This window comes from Zalophus californianus, chromosome 6, assembly GCF_009762305.2.
Source record: "Zalophus californianus isolate mZalCal1 chromosome 6, mZalCal1.pri.v2, whole genome shotgun sequence".
Taxonomy (NCBI): domain Eukaryota; kingdom Metazoa; phylum Chordata; class Mammalia; order Carnivora; family Otariidae; genus Zalophus; species Zalophus californianus.
In genome coordinates this window covers 107,122,044-107,136,833 of record NC_045600.1, presented here as the reverse complement: position 1 = coordinate 107,136,833, position 14,790 = coordinate 107,122,044, and the positions used below count along the sequence as shown (strand labels likewise).

The following is a 14,790-nucleotide window of genomic DNA, read 5'->3' as shown; positions in this document are numbered from 1 at the left end:
TCCCCCACCCCCAGTTATTTTGAGATGAAGCTGTGGTGACCGATTCCAGATGGTTAGGGGGAGAAAGTAAACTTCAGGAAAAAGAGGAGAACTGAGTTAGATTTCCTCTGCTCCAACTTAAAATCTTGCCCGCTGTGATAGAAAAAGCCCCAGCACAGGAGGAGATGTGAATTTCGAGGGCGACCAGAGAGGAGGAGTGTGTGAGGAAAGGGGAATTAAGCGTTGTAAGCAGACCAGAATCGCTATACTCTTGTTCAAGCCGTGCTGTGTTGCCCTAACCCAGTTATTCTGCCGTCAGCCACTTAATACGGCCCCCGCCAGCCAGCTGTCCTTCACACGGCAGCGGATACCGCATATGGTGCACCCGGAGGCTGCAGGACGCTCACTCAGAGAATCACAGATCAGAATTTCCGCACATTTGTGTAAAGTCCCAACCCTAAGGTTGCAGTTTGAACCTTTCAGCCGTGGTGGCCCTGTGGTGGCCCTTTCCGTCGCCGCAGTCAGATCTGCCCGTGGTACTTGGGGAATAATGTGCTAGTTCATAACGACTGCAGGGTACTTGACAGCGCCCACCTTAGAGGGCATTCTCATGAACTCGTGGCTAGAAGATCCTAACGAGTTGCAACAGTGTGGAGCCATTATGATTTTTTTAAAGGTCTCTCTCTGCCTTTCCTTGCTGGCTAAGGAAAACTCTGGCTTTCATTTTTTTCCTAAGTCACATTTTACTCATTTCTTTTCTTTCATAATGGCTACTTTCCCCTTCAGCTGAGGTCAGACTCTACTGCCTCCTATAATTTTCCTAATTGCTCTCTCTTCTGTTTCAGTCTGTGACTTAACAATGGAAAAGAAACATTTGAGAAGGCCTGTTCTGGGAAGGGAGGGGCCCGAGCAGCTTAAGGATGTGGCGATTTCCTAATTCCACTTTCTTTTACCAGCTCCCCTCAGTGCATCTCTGACCTAGCCTCTAGGTCCCTAGAGGGGAGGCCTAGTCCCTAGGCAAAAACTTGACCTGGGGAGGAGGAAAGGGACGTTATTGAGGGCTACTCTGTGTCCAGTCTCATGCACTATTTCATTTAATCTGCAAGAAGCCATTTGAAAGGTGTGTGTGTGTGTGTGTATGTGTGTTCGTCCCCTTTTACCACTGAGGAAATGAGACACAGAGAGGTTTATTTGTCATTCTCAAAGAGGGCCAGCGTTCAGATGCAGGTCTGTCTGATCCCAAGTCTGAGCTGTCTCTGTTTTATGGCCTTTTTTGTTGCGGTTGGTACTGCCGGCACAGAGAGGAGGTCCCCAGAAGACTGGATACCATGGAAGACACTTGTATCTGGGGTGAGAGGTGATGATACCTTGCTGTAAAGGCAGCTTCAGTTCAGTGAGAAAGAATAAAACTGGGCGAGTACTGATCTCTGGAAGGAAGGATCATCTTGATTCAGAGTGGCAGCTCTCATTTCCCTCTGGGCATAGAAAATATGATTTAACCAGTGGACAACTTCTCTTCACAAAGATTGACATGATTAGTTAGGGGAACATTAATTCTGCTGGTATCAAAAGTGTCCTTAATTCTACGACTGAAGAAGATAGGAATAATCCAAAGTGGTATCAATGCATTTAGTTTAGAATGGACTTGTTTGGGGGCGCCTGGCTACCTCAGTCAGTTGAGCGGCCAACTCTTATCTCAGCTCCGGTCTTGATCTCATGGTTGTGAGTTCAAGCCCTACACTGAGCCTGTGGAGCCTACTTAAAACACACACACACATACACACCACAATAGAATGGACTTGTTTTGTCTTTTTTGTTGGAGTGGATAGGTGAGGGGTAAGGTAAGGGTATTTGTGTGTGTGTGTGTGTGAGAGAGAGAGAGAGAGAGAGAGAGAGATTGAAAATGGATATTTTCGGTGTTCTGGGAATTCACCTTGGAACTTCAGTTTGCTCCCTAATTCATGCCAAAGAGATTATCACCTCTTACTGATTCTGAACTAAAGAAAGCTAATGCCTCCTTCCATGTGATTGCTTTCCAGTTTTACACTCTGTGAGGGAGGCGGCATTACAACAGACGGAAGAAGCACAAAGTGGGCTTGAGGACAGAGGGGTGGTTGGGTTGCTGAACTGACATGCTTCCTTGGCATGTAGTTTTCTTCAGCTCTCTTGAATTGTTCTTGTCACTCACTTGCCATGTGGGACTCTCGGGGAAATAAGTTCATGAAAGAAATGAGAAATAAATAGGAGTTGCTGTAGAATTGATGGCTATGTATAACAGTTTCTCAAACAGGGAAAGAGCTTTATACTTGCACTTAAAACGGGGGGAAAGGTTTATCCTTGCTACTGGAACTGGCTTGACATTTAACTTCGCATCTGAAAACATTACAGATTAACTATTTTAAGCTGTGAGACCAAGTTTGTGGTAACAGACTGGCAATTAATCATCTAGTATTTGTCTCTTAGAAAATGATGTATTGCAGCTCCACCAGGTGGCTGCCAGCAGTGCAATGAGACAGGCCAACATCCACCAGGAGGAGGGAGAAGCTGCTCTTGATTTTACTTGTGCATCATTTTGACTACATCAAAAGTCAGCTTAGGGAAGGGCAAAGAAGGGCAAAAGAACATTGTGGGGTTTTCTAGGAAGTCTGGCAAAAAACCCCTACAGGATCACTATGACTCAACTTGGGACATATAAATACCCCCAACCCATACACAGTTTTTGAATGGGTTAACTGTGTTTCGGCTTGTATATTCTGGTGCCCTTGTTCTGGCTGTTATTTTTGATTTTCCTAAAAAAGCAGGGGATACTGTAGGCCCATAGGTTAGTTTTGGCTTGTGACCATTGGACACTTGAGTGTAATCTGTCTCAGATGCTAAACATGTGTGCTAGTGTAGAAGGAAAAAATGCTGGTGCCCTGAATTTCATTTTAGGCTCTTCTCCTTCAGGCAAGTGGCTTTTTTTTTTTTTTTGGCCCTCAGTTTTCCCATCTGTGAAATGAGTAAACGATCCTGGCTGATCTCCAGAAACTCTTAGTCATGTGCATAAGCATTTGAGCAATTTTTATTTTAATCTGGAAAAGAATAAATGTGTTAGACGTTTGAAACCAAATAGAAAAGATGAGCGAGAAAAGCTATATTTAGTGTAGACATTTACATTTTTTAAATTAAACTGTACATTATGATATTGATGACAAGAAGAATGAGACCATTCACTCTTCTCTAGTTGTGAAATGGCACAGATTGTGATAATAAAGTCCATATGCGGCCTCGCCGAAAGTCTCTGATTAGACATAAAATGTTAAAAATAATCTGATAAGTAAATTGAGCTATCAAGTTATTCTAGGCAGCACAAGGAGTAAGAAAAATAACACGCATAGCTACTAAAACACCAAAAGGTGGAATTCATTTTCCCAAATTACTGGTTCTGTTCTCATCTAGGTTTAGAGAAAAGAGAAATTGCTTCTTTCTGTGTGTTCAGTAAATATCTTCCTCATTTGAAAATCAGAGACAATATAAAATTTTTAAGAGCTCTGAGTAACACACATTGGTTTGTTGTCTTGTATTCTACACATTGATTAATAAAACCAGCCACCCTTAATGGATCCAAATATCCTAAATTGCAGCTAGTAAGTAGATGACACCTTCATGGACTTTATTTTTTCATGTTCGTTGAAGACAGCATTTCAAAAAAGCATAACTGAAATTTTCTTCCAGTTTTTAACAATACCACCAATTTAGGAAATATCAAGAACTGGTTGTGATGATGGTAGGAGTCCTTTTCCCGTGCTCCCTGTACTTTGCCCCTTAACACATTTTACCCTTTGTGCTTCCCCACTTTTAAAAAAAACATTTAATTCGTTATTTTAAAAAATTACCCATGAATGAAGAAAACTGATTCCATCTGGTGGCTCCTCCTACCCTTAAAAAAAAAATCAGTTTATACATTTTTTTTTGCTACTTCCCTTGGTTTAGTTTGCCTTCTTCCATATGTGCTTTTATCGGCATATTGCTATGCCACCTGCTTGAAGTTTGGAAGATTAGCTTTGAATGCAACATAGACTTTGATCTAGGAGGGTTTTTTTTTTTTCCTGTGAGACATTTACATGAAAACAGAATCTTTGGTTGTCATACTTTATCTGTTCTTCCTGCTTATTTCCTACCTGAACTTGTAATAATGCTCCATGAAGGACATTGTAGCTGGTTGCTATAGAATTGACTGATAATTAGTAAACGATTACTTTAGGTAGAAATTAAGCAGCAAGAACTGCTGATTTCTTAAAGAGACAAGATAAACTCAGATTTTCAAATATGGGCACAGATCTCATGGTAATTAAAAAGTAACAATTGTAGTTGTGGTGAAAAATTTTAAGAAAGTTAGTTTCACATGCACCGTATGTCAAATGTAGTCTTACATCTATTTTAAATTTAGTTTTCTATTTTAATTAAAAAAAGGGGGTTTTGTTTTCAGACTGGTTCCTCCTAGTAACCACATGATGAAAGTTTACCAATGAAAAGCTTGCATATGTCACATATATACTTTATATGTTGTTATACATTATTCCTAGCAGTCTCTTGGACTAAGTAATTTCCCCATATCTTTTTATTGAGCAAAAACTATGGCAGTGTTCTGGAATTGAAAGTTTAGCTTCTAGTTTTCTGTGTCCTGCTAATTGTGAGTTTGAGGGATATTTTCTATGTTCATCTTCATTTGTGTCAAAAAGGAGTTTGTGGCATTTTGCCATATATTCTTATAATAATCCAGTTTTAGTGGCATGTTATTTTACTTCTCTAAGCTTACTTTCCACATCTGTATAAAACGGAGGTTGTGGGTATGGATGTGAGAGATGGGAGTTTAGGTTAGAACAATTTCTAATGTTTTTCCACTTCTGAATATTTTATGGCATTATGGAAGCAGACTGCTTCGGTGGTTCCGTGACCTCATCTCTATTTGGTCTTCATTGACTTGGCTTTTACTGTAAGAGTTTTGTTAGTTATAGCCATGCTGCACATGGGTTTCTGAAGGATTTAGGCATATTCTAAATAATTAAATTTGTTTGGCCATTATGTATTTAAATTATGCCAAAATTGTCTTTATCAAACAAAAATTAGAGTTGGCTTTCAAAGAATCTGAACAAGACTGAATATAAATGGAATTGGGGTCATTTTCAGTGTCCATTCTTTTATATGATTAGTTGAATTAATGTATAAGCATTTGGCCCAGGGAAGATGTGTAGCTTTTATTTTATTAATGGCTTAGCCTTACTGCTACCTTCCTTGCAGCTTGCAATAAGGACAGAATAGTTACAGATTCTTGAAGATTCTTGTAGCCTTCCATCTCACATGAAGTATGTAAGCAATAAAATAAATGTAAGCTGTTATTTTTTCTCTTCTTGCTCTTTTCTGGGTGTTTGGTTACATGACTATTTTGTCTTCTATCTAATCTAGTCACAGTCGTTTTTGTGTCCTTAAAAAACAAAAGCCAATGAGTTAAGTTATGTTACCATTACTTTTACAATCAAATGATTGAGAAGAAAATACCCTGATAAATGGGAGACCTTTTGAAATCCTTAACAAAGAGAAGTAGGTGAAGCACCATATTAATCTGGTATCTTTTTTTTTTTTTTTTTTAAGATTTACCCATTAATTTGCGAGAAAGAGTGAGAGAGTGAGTGGTAGGAGGGGCAGAGGGAAAGGACCTTCAAGTAGACTCCCCACTGAGTGTGGAGCCTGCTGTGGGATTTGACCCCATGACTCATGTGATAATGACCTGAGCTGAAACCAAGAGTCAGAAGCCCAACCGCTGAGCCACCCAGGCACCCGAGTCTGGTATCTTTTTGAGAGACTTGACCAGTGTGTATCAGTGCTGCACTTTCCATGGTAACATTGTTTCCTTTGTTTAGATATCCTTGGAACGGAAGATCTTATTGTGGAAGTGACTGCCGATGATGCCGTGAGGTTTTATCCTTGGACCATTGATAATAAATACTATTCAGCAGATATCAATCTGTGTGTGGTGCCAAACAAATTTCTCATCACTGCAGAAATTGCGGAGTCTGTCCAAGCATTTGTGGTTTACTTCGACAGCACACAAGTAAGATTTGGTTCGCCAGGGACCTTGAGTAAGAAATTACTTGGTACTCTCTTCCCATCCCCCCTCTCCCCCCCCCCCCCGCCCCCATCCTTTTCCATGAGTTCTCTTATGGTCTCTTCTTCTGGTTGTTTGTATGTTTGTATGTTTGTTTTTCCTCCCTCTAGAAATCTGGTCTTGATGGTGTTTCCTCATGGCTTCCACTGGCAGAAGCATGGTTACCTGAGGTCATGATCCTGGTCTGTGACAGAGTGTGTGAAAATGGTAAGGCATGCCGACGGGACCATGGTCGGTATACACAATTGCTGTCCCTTGGTAAACAGAATATACTTTTGTTTTCTTAACTTAGAACAGTACATCTCCTGTGATTATATTACTTTACAGAAGTATTTTTAGCTATTTCTCTTTGGAATCTTGCAGTATTTACGCTTTATTTTTTTAAGAATGGACACTTTGGGTTTGAGAAATCATTTTCTTTATATTTATTTTGGATGCCTTTAGAATAACTTACATTAAGGGTAACACTGAGATTTATGGAGAGTATTGCAGCAATATTCTGTTTTAAAAATTTTTTACTTATGAAGATTCTTTTGCACATTAGGTGTAAACCGACAAAAAGCTCAAGAATGGTGCATCAAACATGGTTTTGAATTGGTAGAACTTAGTCCGGAAGAGTTGCCTGAGGAGGATGGTAAGTATTTATGTGTCAGGAGAAACATGGCGTTTGGATTCAGATATGAAGGAGTATTTTAATCCAGGGAAGAAGAATCCAAGTGAAATTCAAAAAACATTTTTTCCTCAGCTGTTTGAAGAGATTTGTGCAAAACCTATCGGTGTGGTCTTACTGTTAACCAAATCCATTGTTTTGGCTTTACCACACGTTAGGACTTTTCAAATATTGTTTGTTTTTCTTATAGATAAAGGTAGAAGATTTCTACCTTAAATCTTAGTTGTTTCCTCAATCTCTTATCCTTTGTCCGCTGCCAGAAAAAGAGGGTTTGATCTATACACTAAATAGTTAAAGTTTATGTTCCTTATTTTGAATTTCTCACATCCTGAGGCTGAATTCCCAGGAACCTTAAGGGGCATATCAGCCCTATTTCTATGTCCTCTGGACATGTGAAACCAAAAATAGACCCAGAATGCCCCCCACCCCCAGGTAGCTCTTCGCTTAACTGCCTTCTGTGATACTCTGGACCTTCTGTTTCTTCCTCCACTGCTCTTCTCAGCTTCTTTCCTTCCATACACACCTGTGCTAGGTGCCGTGGGATGTACCTAGAGAAGACAGGTTTGGGGCCACCAAAACCTCATAGTCCAGTACAAGAGATAAATACATGTATGAACAATTGAATCGCCAAGTGGAATGTCATAAATATTTAAAAAAATATATTGGTGCTGTGGTATTTCAGAGATGGGAGAGATTATTTCTCTGTAGAAATTGGTGGCATCGTGACCTTTCACATGTCACTTGCTCCATGGGGAAGCAATGGGAAAGGCACCGGGCTTGTAGTGAGGGGACCAGTAGGGACGTGGTGTTGAGAGGATGCCAGTTGTTGCGAAAGACATTCTAAGAGACAACCAATCTGAATTGAAGTACATAGATAGGATATAAGTAATCGCCCTATGAAACCCAGTTTTTTTTTTTTTTAGAAAGGAATTAAATCTCTTTTTATATTCTGGCTTATTTAGAATTTTTCCAAAATGTTACCTTTGGGAATAAAACCCTGCCAGAGAAGAAGAGGATAAAAAGGCTGATTTTTCTCCCTGTACATTTTTAAATAATAATTGAATATTAACAAGTACAATTTCTCTTCCCATGTCTTTCAGGTCCCCTAAACTTAGGCCTTGTTTTGTGTATGTGAGCATGTACATAACTGCTTATTTCTGACACTAGAATTTTATCTTCTTCCTTTTGTCCTGCAGAGTCCACATTTGAGTCATTTATTTAAATCTGTTTTTATTTTGTAATTTCTTCTCCCTTATACCACTACCCATCCCCTTGCTCCTTGTCTGAACAATGTTCTTGCATTAATTCCACTTAATATTAAAATAGATTTTGACATATCTTTAGATGAAGTAATGAAATCCTCCCCAGAATTCTTAAAAACAAACCATGAACTTTGTACGCATGTGTCCTGACACCTAACACCAGTGTGAGACTCTCTGCTTGTTTGGGTTAGATTTCATCTTACTGGTGCTAGCTCTTTATTTCAGACCATAGTTTTGGTTTCTGGTTCTGTCATCTGAAGTGTTAGTTGTCCTTTTAAGAACCGAATCACTCATAGTTCAGGTAAACGTGCCTTTTATTTCTTCATTTAAACATTGATGGTGATAAAACTCATCTTTGTATTTCCAGTTCAATCCGTGCCATATTTCTGTTAGGTTGATAGGTTGATATTCTTCAGATGATCCATCCACCCCTCAGTCAGTACGGTCTGCTGTCCCTTGGGCACCGAGTTAGGCGGCGAGTCCCGCCTAGAGGGGGCGGTTTCATCAGTGACTTGGCAGTTCCTGCACCTCTTTCCTCTGGGAGAGGTGTGTGCAGAGTGGCGTCAGCCCCACTTTTCTTTGAGAATAACATACATGATTTGCCCTTGATCAAATAGCTAACAAGTAATGGAGCCTGAGTTCTCCCTCTCCCTCCGCTGCTCCCCCTGCTTCTTTGAGCTCTCTCTCTGTCAGATAAATAAAATACTAAAAAAAAAAAAAGAAAGAGAGCCTGAGTTCCAATTCAGATTTTCTGACTTCTAATTCTGTGCCCGGCCAGGCTCCTAGACACAGGTTCTATGTGGATTGTGCTCCGTAAGCTCTTAGGAGACTTTTTCCTTCAGCCACGTGAAAACGACTTTTGCCATCATTTACCACATCCAGTCATAACACTCATTTCCATCGTATATATATATCTACAAACTAAGAATGTCAGCTTATTAGTATGCTAACTGGGATTACTGCCCTGTTATTTTGAGTAGTATCAGTTAAATTCCAGAAGCAAAATAGTACCAGTACTAACCCAGCCAAACTAAGTTGTTGGTTTTTATTTTTAATGACCCTTGCCTGTCTCCTACACTTATGATTATAGTAATTTTACTTCTCTTAAACTATCTTCCTCTAATCAAGAAATTGTTCTCTGAATACCCATTTTGAACAATAATTGTTATTCTATGATTCCCAGAAGAAGGTAGGGCATTTACAGCATTTTATGGCATACCAAGAGGACCACTCTTGCCTTCAGAAAACTCATTCTCTATAAATAGCCAGAATTGGTGTTTCCAATGCTATGCCAGGATTGTGTAATTAACAGGAACTGACATTTTCAGGAAAATATGAGTAGATTCCGTTGGTGAGGTGATAGAGATGACTTTATCATAGAAACCTTTTATAAAGTGCATTTACTTCATTGTTTTACTTGCTAGGATATTCTTATCAAGAGCTCTGAGCTCTGTATTTTTTTCTTTACTAAGTAAATTACAATGTGAAGTACCAACTAAATGTGTAAGAGAACTAAGCTGCAGTTATTTAGAAGTATGGCTTGGAGGGTCCATACACACACGTGTATATGTATATGTGTATAAACGTGTGTATAATATATCTGTTTCCCCTCTCTGATTAGATGACTTCCCAGAATCTACAGGAGTAAAGCGAATCGTTCAAGCCTTGAATGCAAATGTATGGTCCAATGTAGTGATGAAGAATGGTAAGTAACTTGGGACTAAGAATCCTAAGAATTTTTTTTTTCCTGTTCCTTGTAGGTTTTAAATTATTTGTATATCTGTGGAACCATTAGGCTGATATAAAATCTATAGATTTGTTCAATTTTAAGTTCCTAGCTGAAGGAAGAGCCAAAGGTAACATTTCTAAGAATTTATAATGTATGTTTAATAGTTAATTCAGTAAGAATTTAGGAACTTAGTGCTTGCTTATAATAAGCCTAGCATTGTCATGGGGCACCTGGGTGGCTCAGTCAGTTAAGCATCTGCCTTCGTCTTGGGTCATGATCCCAGGGTCCTGGGACTGAGCCCTGCATTGGGCTCTCTACTCAGTGAGGAGTCTGCTTCTCCCTCTATCTACCACCCCCCCCCGCCACCGCTTATGCTTGCACTCTCTGTCTCTCTCTGAAATAAATAAATAAAATCTTTTTAAGAAAAAATAAACCTAGCATTGTCTTTGGCTTTGAGAAATACCCCTAGAATTGTAAAACATGAACCCTATCCCTAAGGAGCTCATAGTCCAGCTATGGAATCAAAGTGTGCACTTTTAACATGCTAGGTAACCATGCAAGGCAGTCTTTGATGAGTGCAGAAAGACAGATACAAGTAGTAAAGACATAGAGGTCATAGATGTGGTCGTTGCTGTGGGCATGAGTATATAGAGAGAACATCAAGGCAAGTCTTGGCTGTAGTGTCCATGGGATGGTCAAGATTTGGATAGTTGAAGGGGGAGAGTGACAAGCAGGGGAGGACGCATGGCATCAAGAATAATGGTGGTGTATTCCAGGGTTGCTTTAGCAGTTGGAGCTAGCTTAGAAGAGAGAGGCCTGAATGCTAGGCAGGAGAATCTGGACTTTTTCTGATAGGAATTGGTGAGTCACTAGAGCTATTTTACATAGAGAGTGATGCAAAGAAGTTGGCATCTTTCAAACGTTAATGTCATGGTGCTGTGCAGGTGAGTTTGGCGGTTGAAGCAGGTGGAGGTAGATCTGAAATCAGGGAGACCAGGCAGCAGCCCGGAGTGAGGTAGTGGGGCCTGAGCTGACATGGTGGCAAGTGGCCATGGGGACGGGAAGCCAGAGCTGAGATGCAGCGAGAAGGGGGTGGGCTGGTTGGTGCACGTTGTTAGCCCCTTACTGTTGGTATCAGTTTAATGAGGCTGCGAGAGCAAAGTACTGCACACTGGGAGCTTAGAAGGACAAGTGGTAGTTACTGTCTCCAAGCTCTAGAAGCCAGGTGTGTGAAACCAAGGTGTCCGCAGGGCCGTGGTCCCTCTGAAGGTGCCAGGGAGGGATCTGTTTAGTTCTCTCTTCTGGCTTCCAGCAGTTCTTTGGCTCGTGATAGCATACCTCCAGTCTTCACATGGCCTTCTCCCCATGTGCCTGTTCACCTTTCTTTTTGGTATAAGGACAATAGTCATACTGGGGCGCTTGGGTGGCTCAGGTCATGATCCCAGGATCCTGGGATTGAGTTCCGCATCGGGCTCCTTGCTCATCGGGGAGCCTGCTTCTCCCTCTGCCTGCTGCTCCCCCTGCTTGTGCTCTCTCTCTCTCTGACAAATAAATAAAGTCTTTAAAAAAAAAGGACAATAGTCATATTGAATTAAGGGCCCACCCTACTTCAGTGTGACTTCATCTTAACTAATTATACCTGCAAATAAGGTATCATTCTATTTCCAAATAAGGTAACATGCTGAGGTATTGGGAGATAGAACTTCCACCTGTGAATTTGGTGGGGGATGCAGTTCATCCCATAACATAGTCCTTTAGGAATTGCCGATTGTGTGGTGGTTTTCTGTCTTGTAGCACTTGGCTGTCTCAACAAGTACGCTGTGGTAGGTGAAACGCTACAGAAAGGAATAAGTCCTGTTTACACTGAGCTTACCCCATCTCCCCTGAGATAAAAGAGTCAAGTGGAAGATCAGTTTTATAGAAGTAGAATACTTCATCTTAGTTTTTGGTTGGTCCTTGAGTGTTAAGTGAGATTGGGGCCCTTTTGCTTGCCTGAGATCTGACCCATGTCATCCTTGGAGAAGCTCCTTCTGGTATGTAAGCTACTCCTTCCCCTTTTTTCCCCTTCTGTCCTTCCTCTCCCCCACTTCATTCTTTCTAGGGGGAATCTAATGTGTCTCTTGCATTGAATTGCAAAGATAGATTTTATTCTTTTACAGTAGCAGTTAAAATAAGGCCCTGCTAGATTTAGATTTTAGCCTATGTTGTCATCTCCCTGTTACCAAAACAAAAGTCAGATTGAGGCTCGGTCCTCATTCATTCACTGAGCAAATCCTTGTTGAGCATTTATCATGGGCATTGCTGTACACGATCTTCACTGTAAAAATATGTTTAAGGTATGGTACATAAACTGGATCAATTTGGAATAGAATTCTATTCAGTGGTGCCTGTGAAATTTATGAGAACTATTTTCAGAGAAGCTTATTTGGCTTCAATCGCTTTTCGAAAAATCTGCCTCCCCACCACCATCCCGTCAGTTCATACATTCAGGAAGTACTGCCTTGCAATTTACATTTATGGCTATACATTTAGAGGCAGGACTGCACACACTTTATTACTTTGCAATTATGATCAAAGGTGTTTTCTGAAAAAATGCTGTTCTACTTGTTTTAGACACTAAACGGTGTTCTTAAAGAGAATTGCAGAGCAAGGAGGCATGCTGTGGATATTTCCTGACTCTTTGCCCTGAGCGTCTCTAACCTTCTTCTTTTTTCTTCAGTGTTGGGACACTGATTTGCGATTAACAGAAACCCAAAATACTGCCATTAGCTTAATTAAGTGTTTAAGAGGATCCTGAACTATGTGCTATGAAGGAAACTTAACTATCTTCTCTCTAGGAGGAGTCCTAGATGTGGAAATACTGTGACATTTGGATACAACCCAGGTCTTAGGCAGCGTCAAGGACATCCTTGTGTAGCCCCACGTCTTAGATTAGAGACCAAGCTCTGTGTGGATATGGGCTGGGTCACGTTACTCTTCCAGAGTGACCTACTTCCCGTGCTCTTTGCAGAGCCTTGCTTTGCTGGTGGTCTGAGGACCTGGGGAACTGCTCCTTCCTCCCAGCAGGCTTTTCTTGAATGTCTGCCAGCAGGTGCTCAAACTGGTTAGATTTGGTTTTGGGCCATCTCCTCCTCTAGATCTTTTCCTCTTTCACCCTCCTTCCTTTCTCTTTTTTCTTTTGTTTTTCTCTCCTTTTAAAAAACGGTGGTTAAATACACGTAGCATAAAATGTACTATGTTAACCATTAAGGCATTGAGTACATTCACATTGTTGTGCAGCCGTCACTTCTCTAAGGTTTTTAAACCAAGAAATTGTTTAAATCAAAAAGTTGGTTGACAAAGAAAGATATTAGAGGTACTCTTTTTTTTCTTTCTTTCTCTCTCTCTCTCTTTCTTTTCTTTCTTTCTCTCTCTCTCTTTCTTTCTCTCTCTCTCTCTTTCTTTTCTTTCTTTCTTTTTCTTTCTTTCTCTCTCTCTCTCTTTCTTTTTTCTTTCTTTCTCTTTCTTTCTTTCTTTCTTTCTTTCTTTCTTTCTCTCTCTCTCTCTCTCTCTCTCTTTCTCTCTTTCTTTCTTTCTCTCTCTCTCTCTCTCTCTCTTTCTTTCTTTCTTTCTCTCTCTCTCTCTTTCTCTTTCTCTCTCTCTCTCTTTCTTTCTTTCTTTTTTTTTCTTCTTTCTTTCTTTCTTTTCACTGGAAGTTCATCCAGTTATTTTAGTGAAGGAATAAATGTTTACACGAGATTTTAGATCTCATGCCCTTAAAGATAGGGGCCAGTAAAGAAAATTTCTCGTTCGTGAACATAGATGCCATGACTTTAATAAAAAGAATAGCATTTAACTGCTGTAATACATGGCCTTGCACATTATTATGTTGTAATGAAATGTCTCCTTTACTGATGTTCCTCTGAAGAACCAAGCGACAGTTTCCAGTCCTAACATTGTCACTCACAGCTACGTGACCTTACCCAGAGCATTTCTCTCAGAGGGGAGGGGCAGCTGCAGTATATTGTAAGTGCCTTAGGAGTTCAAATACGCAGCCCTGGCTGAAACTGCTGACATAAATGATTGTCATCTAGTTCTATTTGTAAGAGACTGTGCCTCATCCACGGGAGTGTATCAGGCATTCTGAAATTGGTATTAGCCCTGACGGACTTGCTTTTTCCCATTCCTAAATCGTGTGGTGTTTGCAAGTCACTCCTCTGACTTACAAAGCTGGAGGCAAAAGACAGGACTGCCCAGTGTAGTGTCACCTAGAGGCAAAGGCAAAAATCGTGGGCAGGGCCTTTCATCCATCCTCAGCGCCTGTTTCTGGTAGAGGCTAGTATTATGATGAAGTCACCAGTGTTTGCATTACATAATCCACCTGCAGATCTGAAAGAAATAACACAGCCTTTTTTTTTGTTTTTTAAGGGTGTCTTTGTTTTTTTTAATTTTATTATGTTATGTTAGTCACCATACAATACATCATTAGTTTTTGATATGGTGATCCATGATTCATTGTTTGCATGTAACACCCACTGCTCCATGCAGTACGTGCCCTCCTTAGTACCCATCACCGGGCTAGCCCATCCCCCCACCCCCCTTCCCTCTAGAACCCTCAGTTTGTTTCTCAGAGTCCATAGCCTCTCATGGTTCGTCTCCCCCTCCGATTCCCCCCTTCATTTTTCCCTTCCTTCTCCTAGTGTCCTCCATGGTATTCCTTATGTTCCACAAATAAGTGAAACCATATGATAATTGACTTTCTCTGCTTATTTCACTTAGCATAATCTCCTCCAGTCCCATCCATGTTGATGTAAAAGTTGGGTATTCATCCTTTCTGATGGCTGAGTGATATTCCATTGTATATATGGACCACATCTTTATCCATTCATCTGTTGAAGGGCATCTCGGCTCTTTTCACAGTTTGGCTATTGCGGACATTGCTGCTATGAACCTTGGGGTGCATATGGCCCTTCTTCTCACTACATCTGTGTCTTTGGGGTAAATACCCAGTAGTGCAATTGCTGGG

The 14,790-nt window shown here is 40.6% G+C and overlaps 1 protein-coding gene across 2 annotated transcripts in view; it reads left to right on the top strand.

Moving 5' to 3' along the window:
* The window catches only part of AAGAB (alpha and gamma adaptin binding protein), a 69,477-nt gene that overhangs the window by 11,530 nt on the left and 43,157 nt on the right, over positions 1 to 14,790 (top strand). For both annotated transcript variants that reach the window (XM_027571018.1, XM_027571017.1), the window contains exons 2-5: positions 5,880 to 6,070; positions 6,235 to 6,331; positions 6,669 to 6,758; positions 9,678 to 9,761. In XM_027571018.1, coding sequence (XP_027426819.1) covers positions 5,880 to 6,070; positions 6,235 to 6,331; positions 6,669 to 6,758; positions 9,678 to 9,761 — 462 coding nt within the window. The remainder of the gene's footprint in view (positions 1 to 5,879; positions 6,071 to 6,234; positions 6,332 to 6,668; positions 6,759 to 9,677; positions 9,762 to 14,790) is intronic.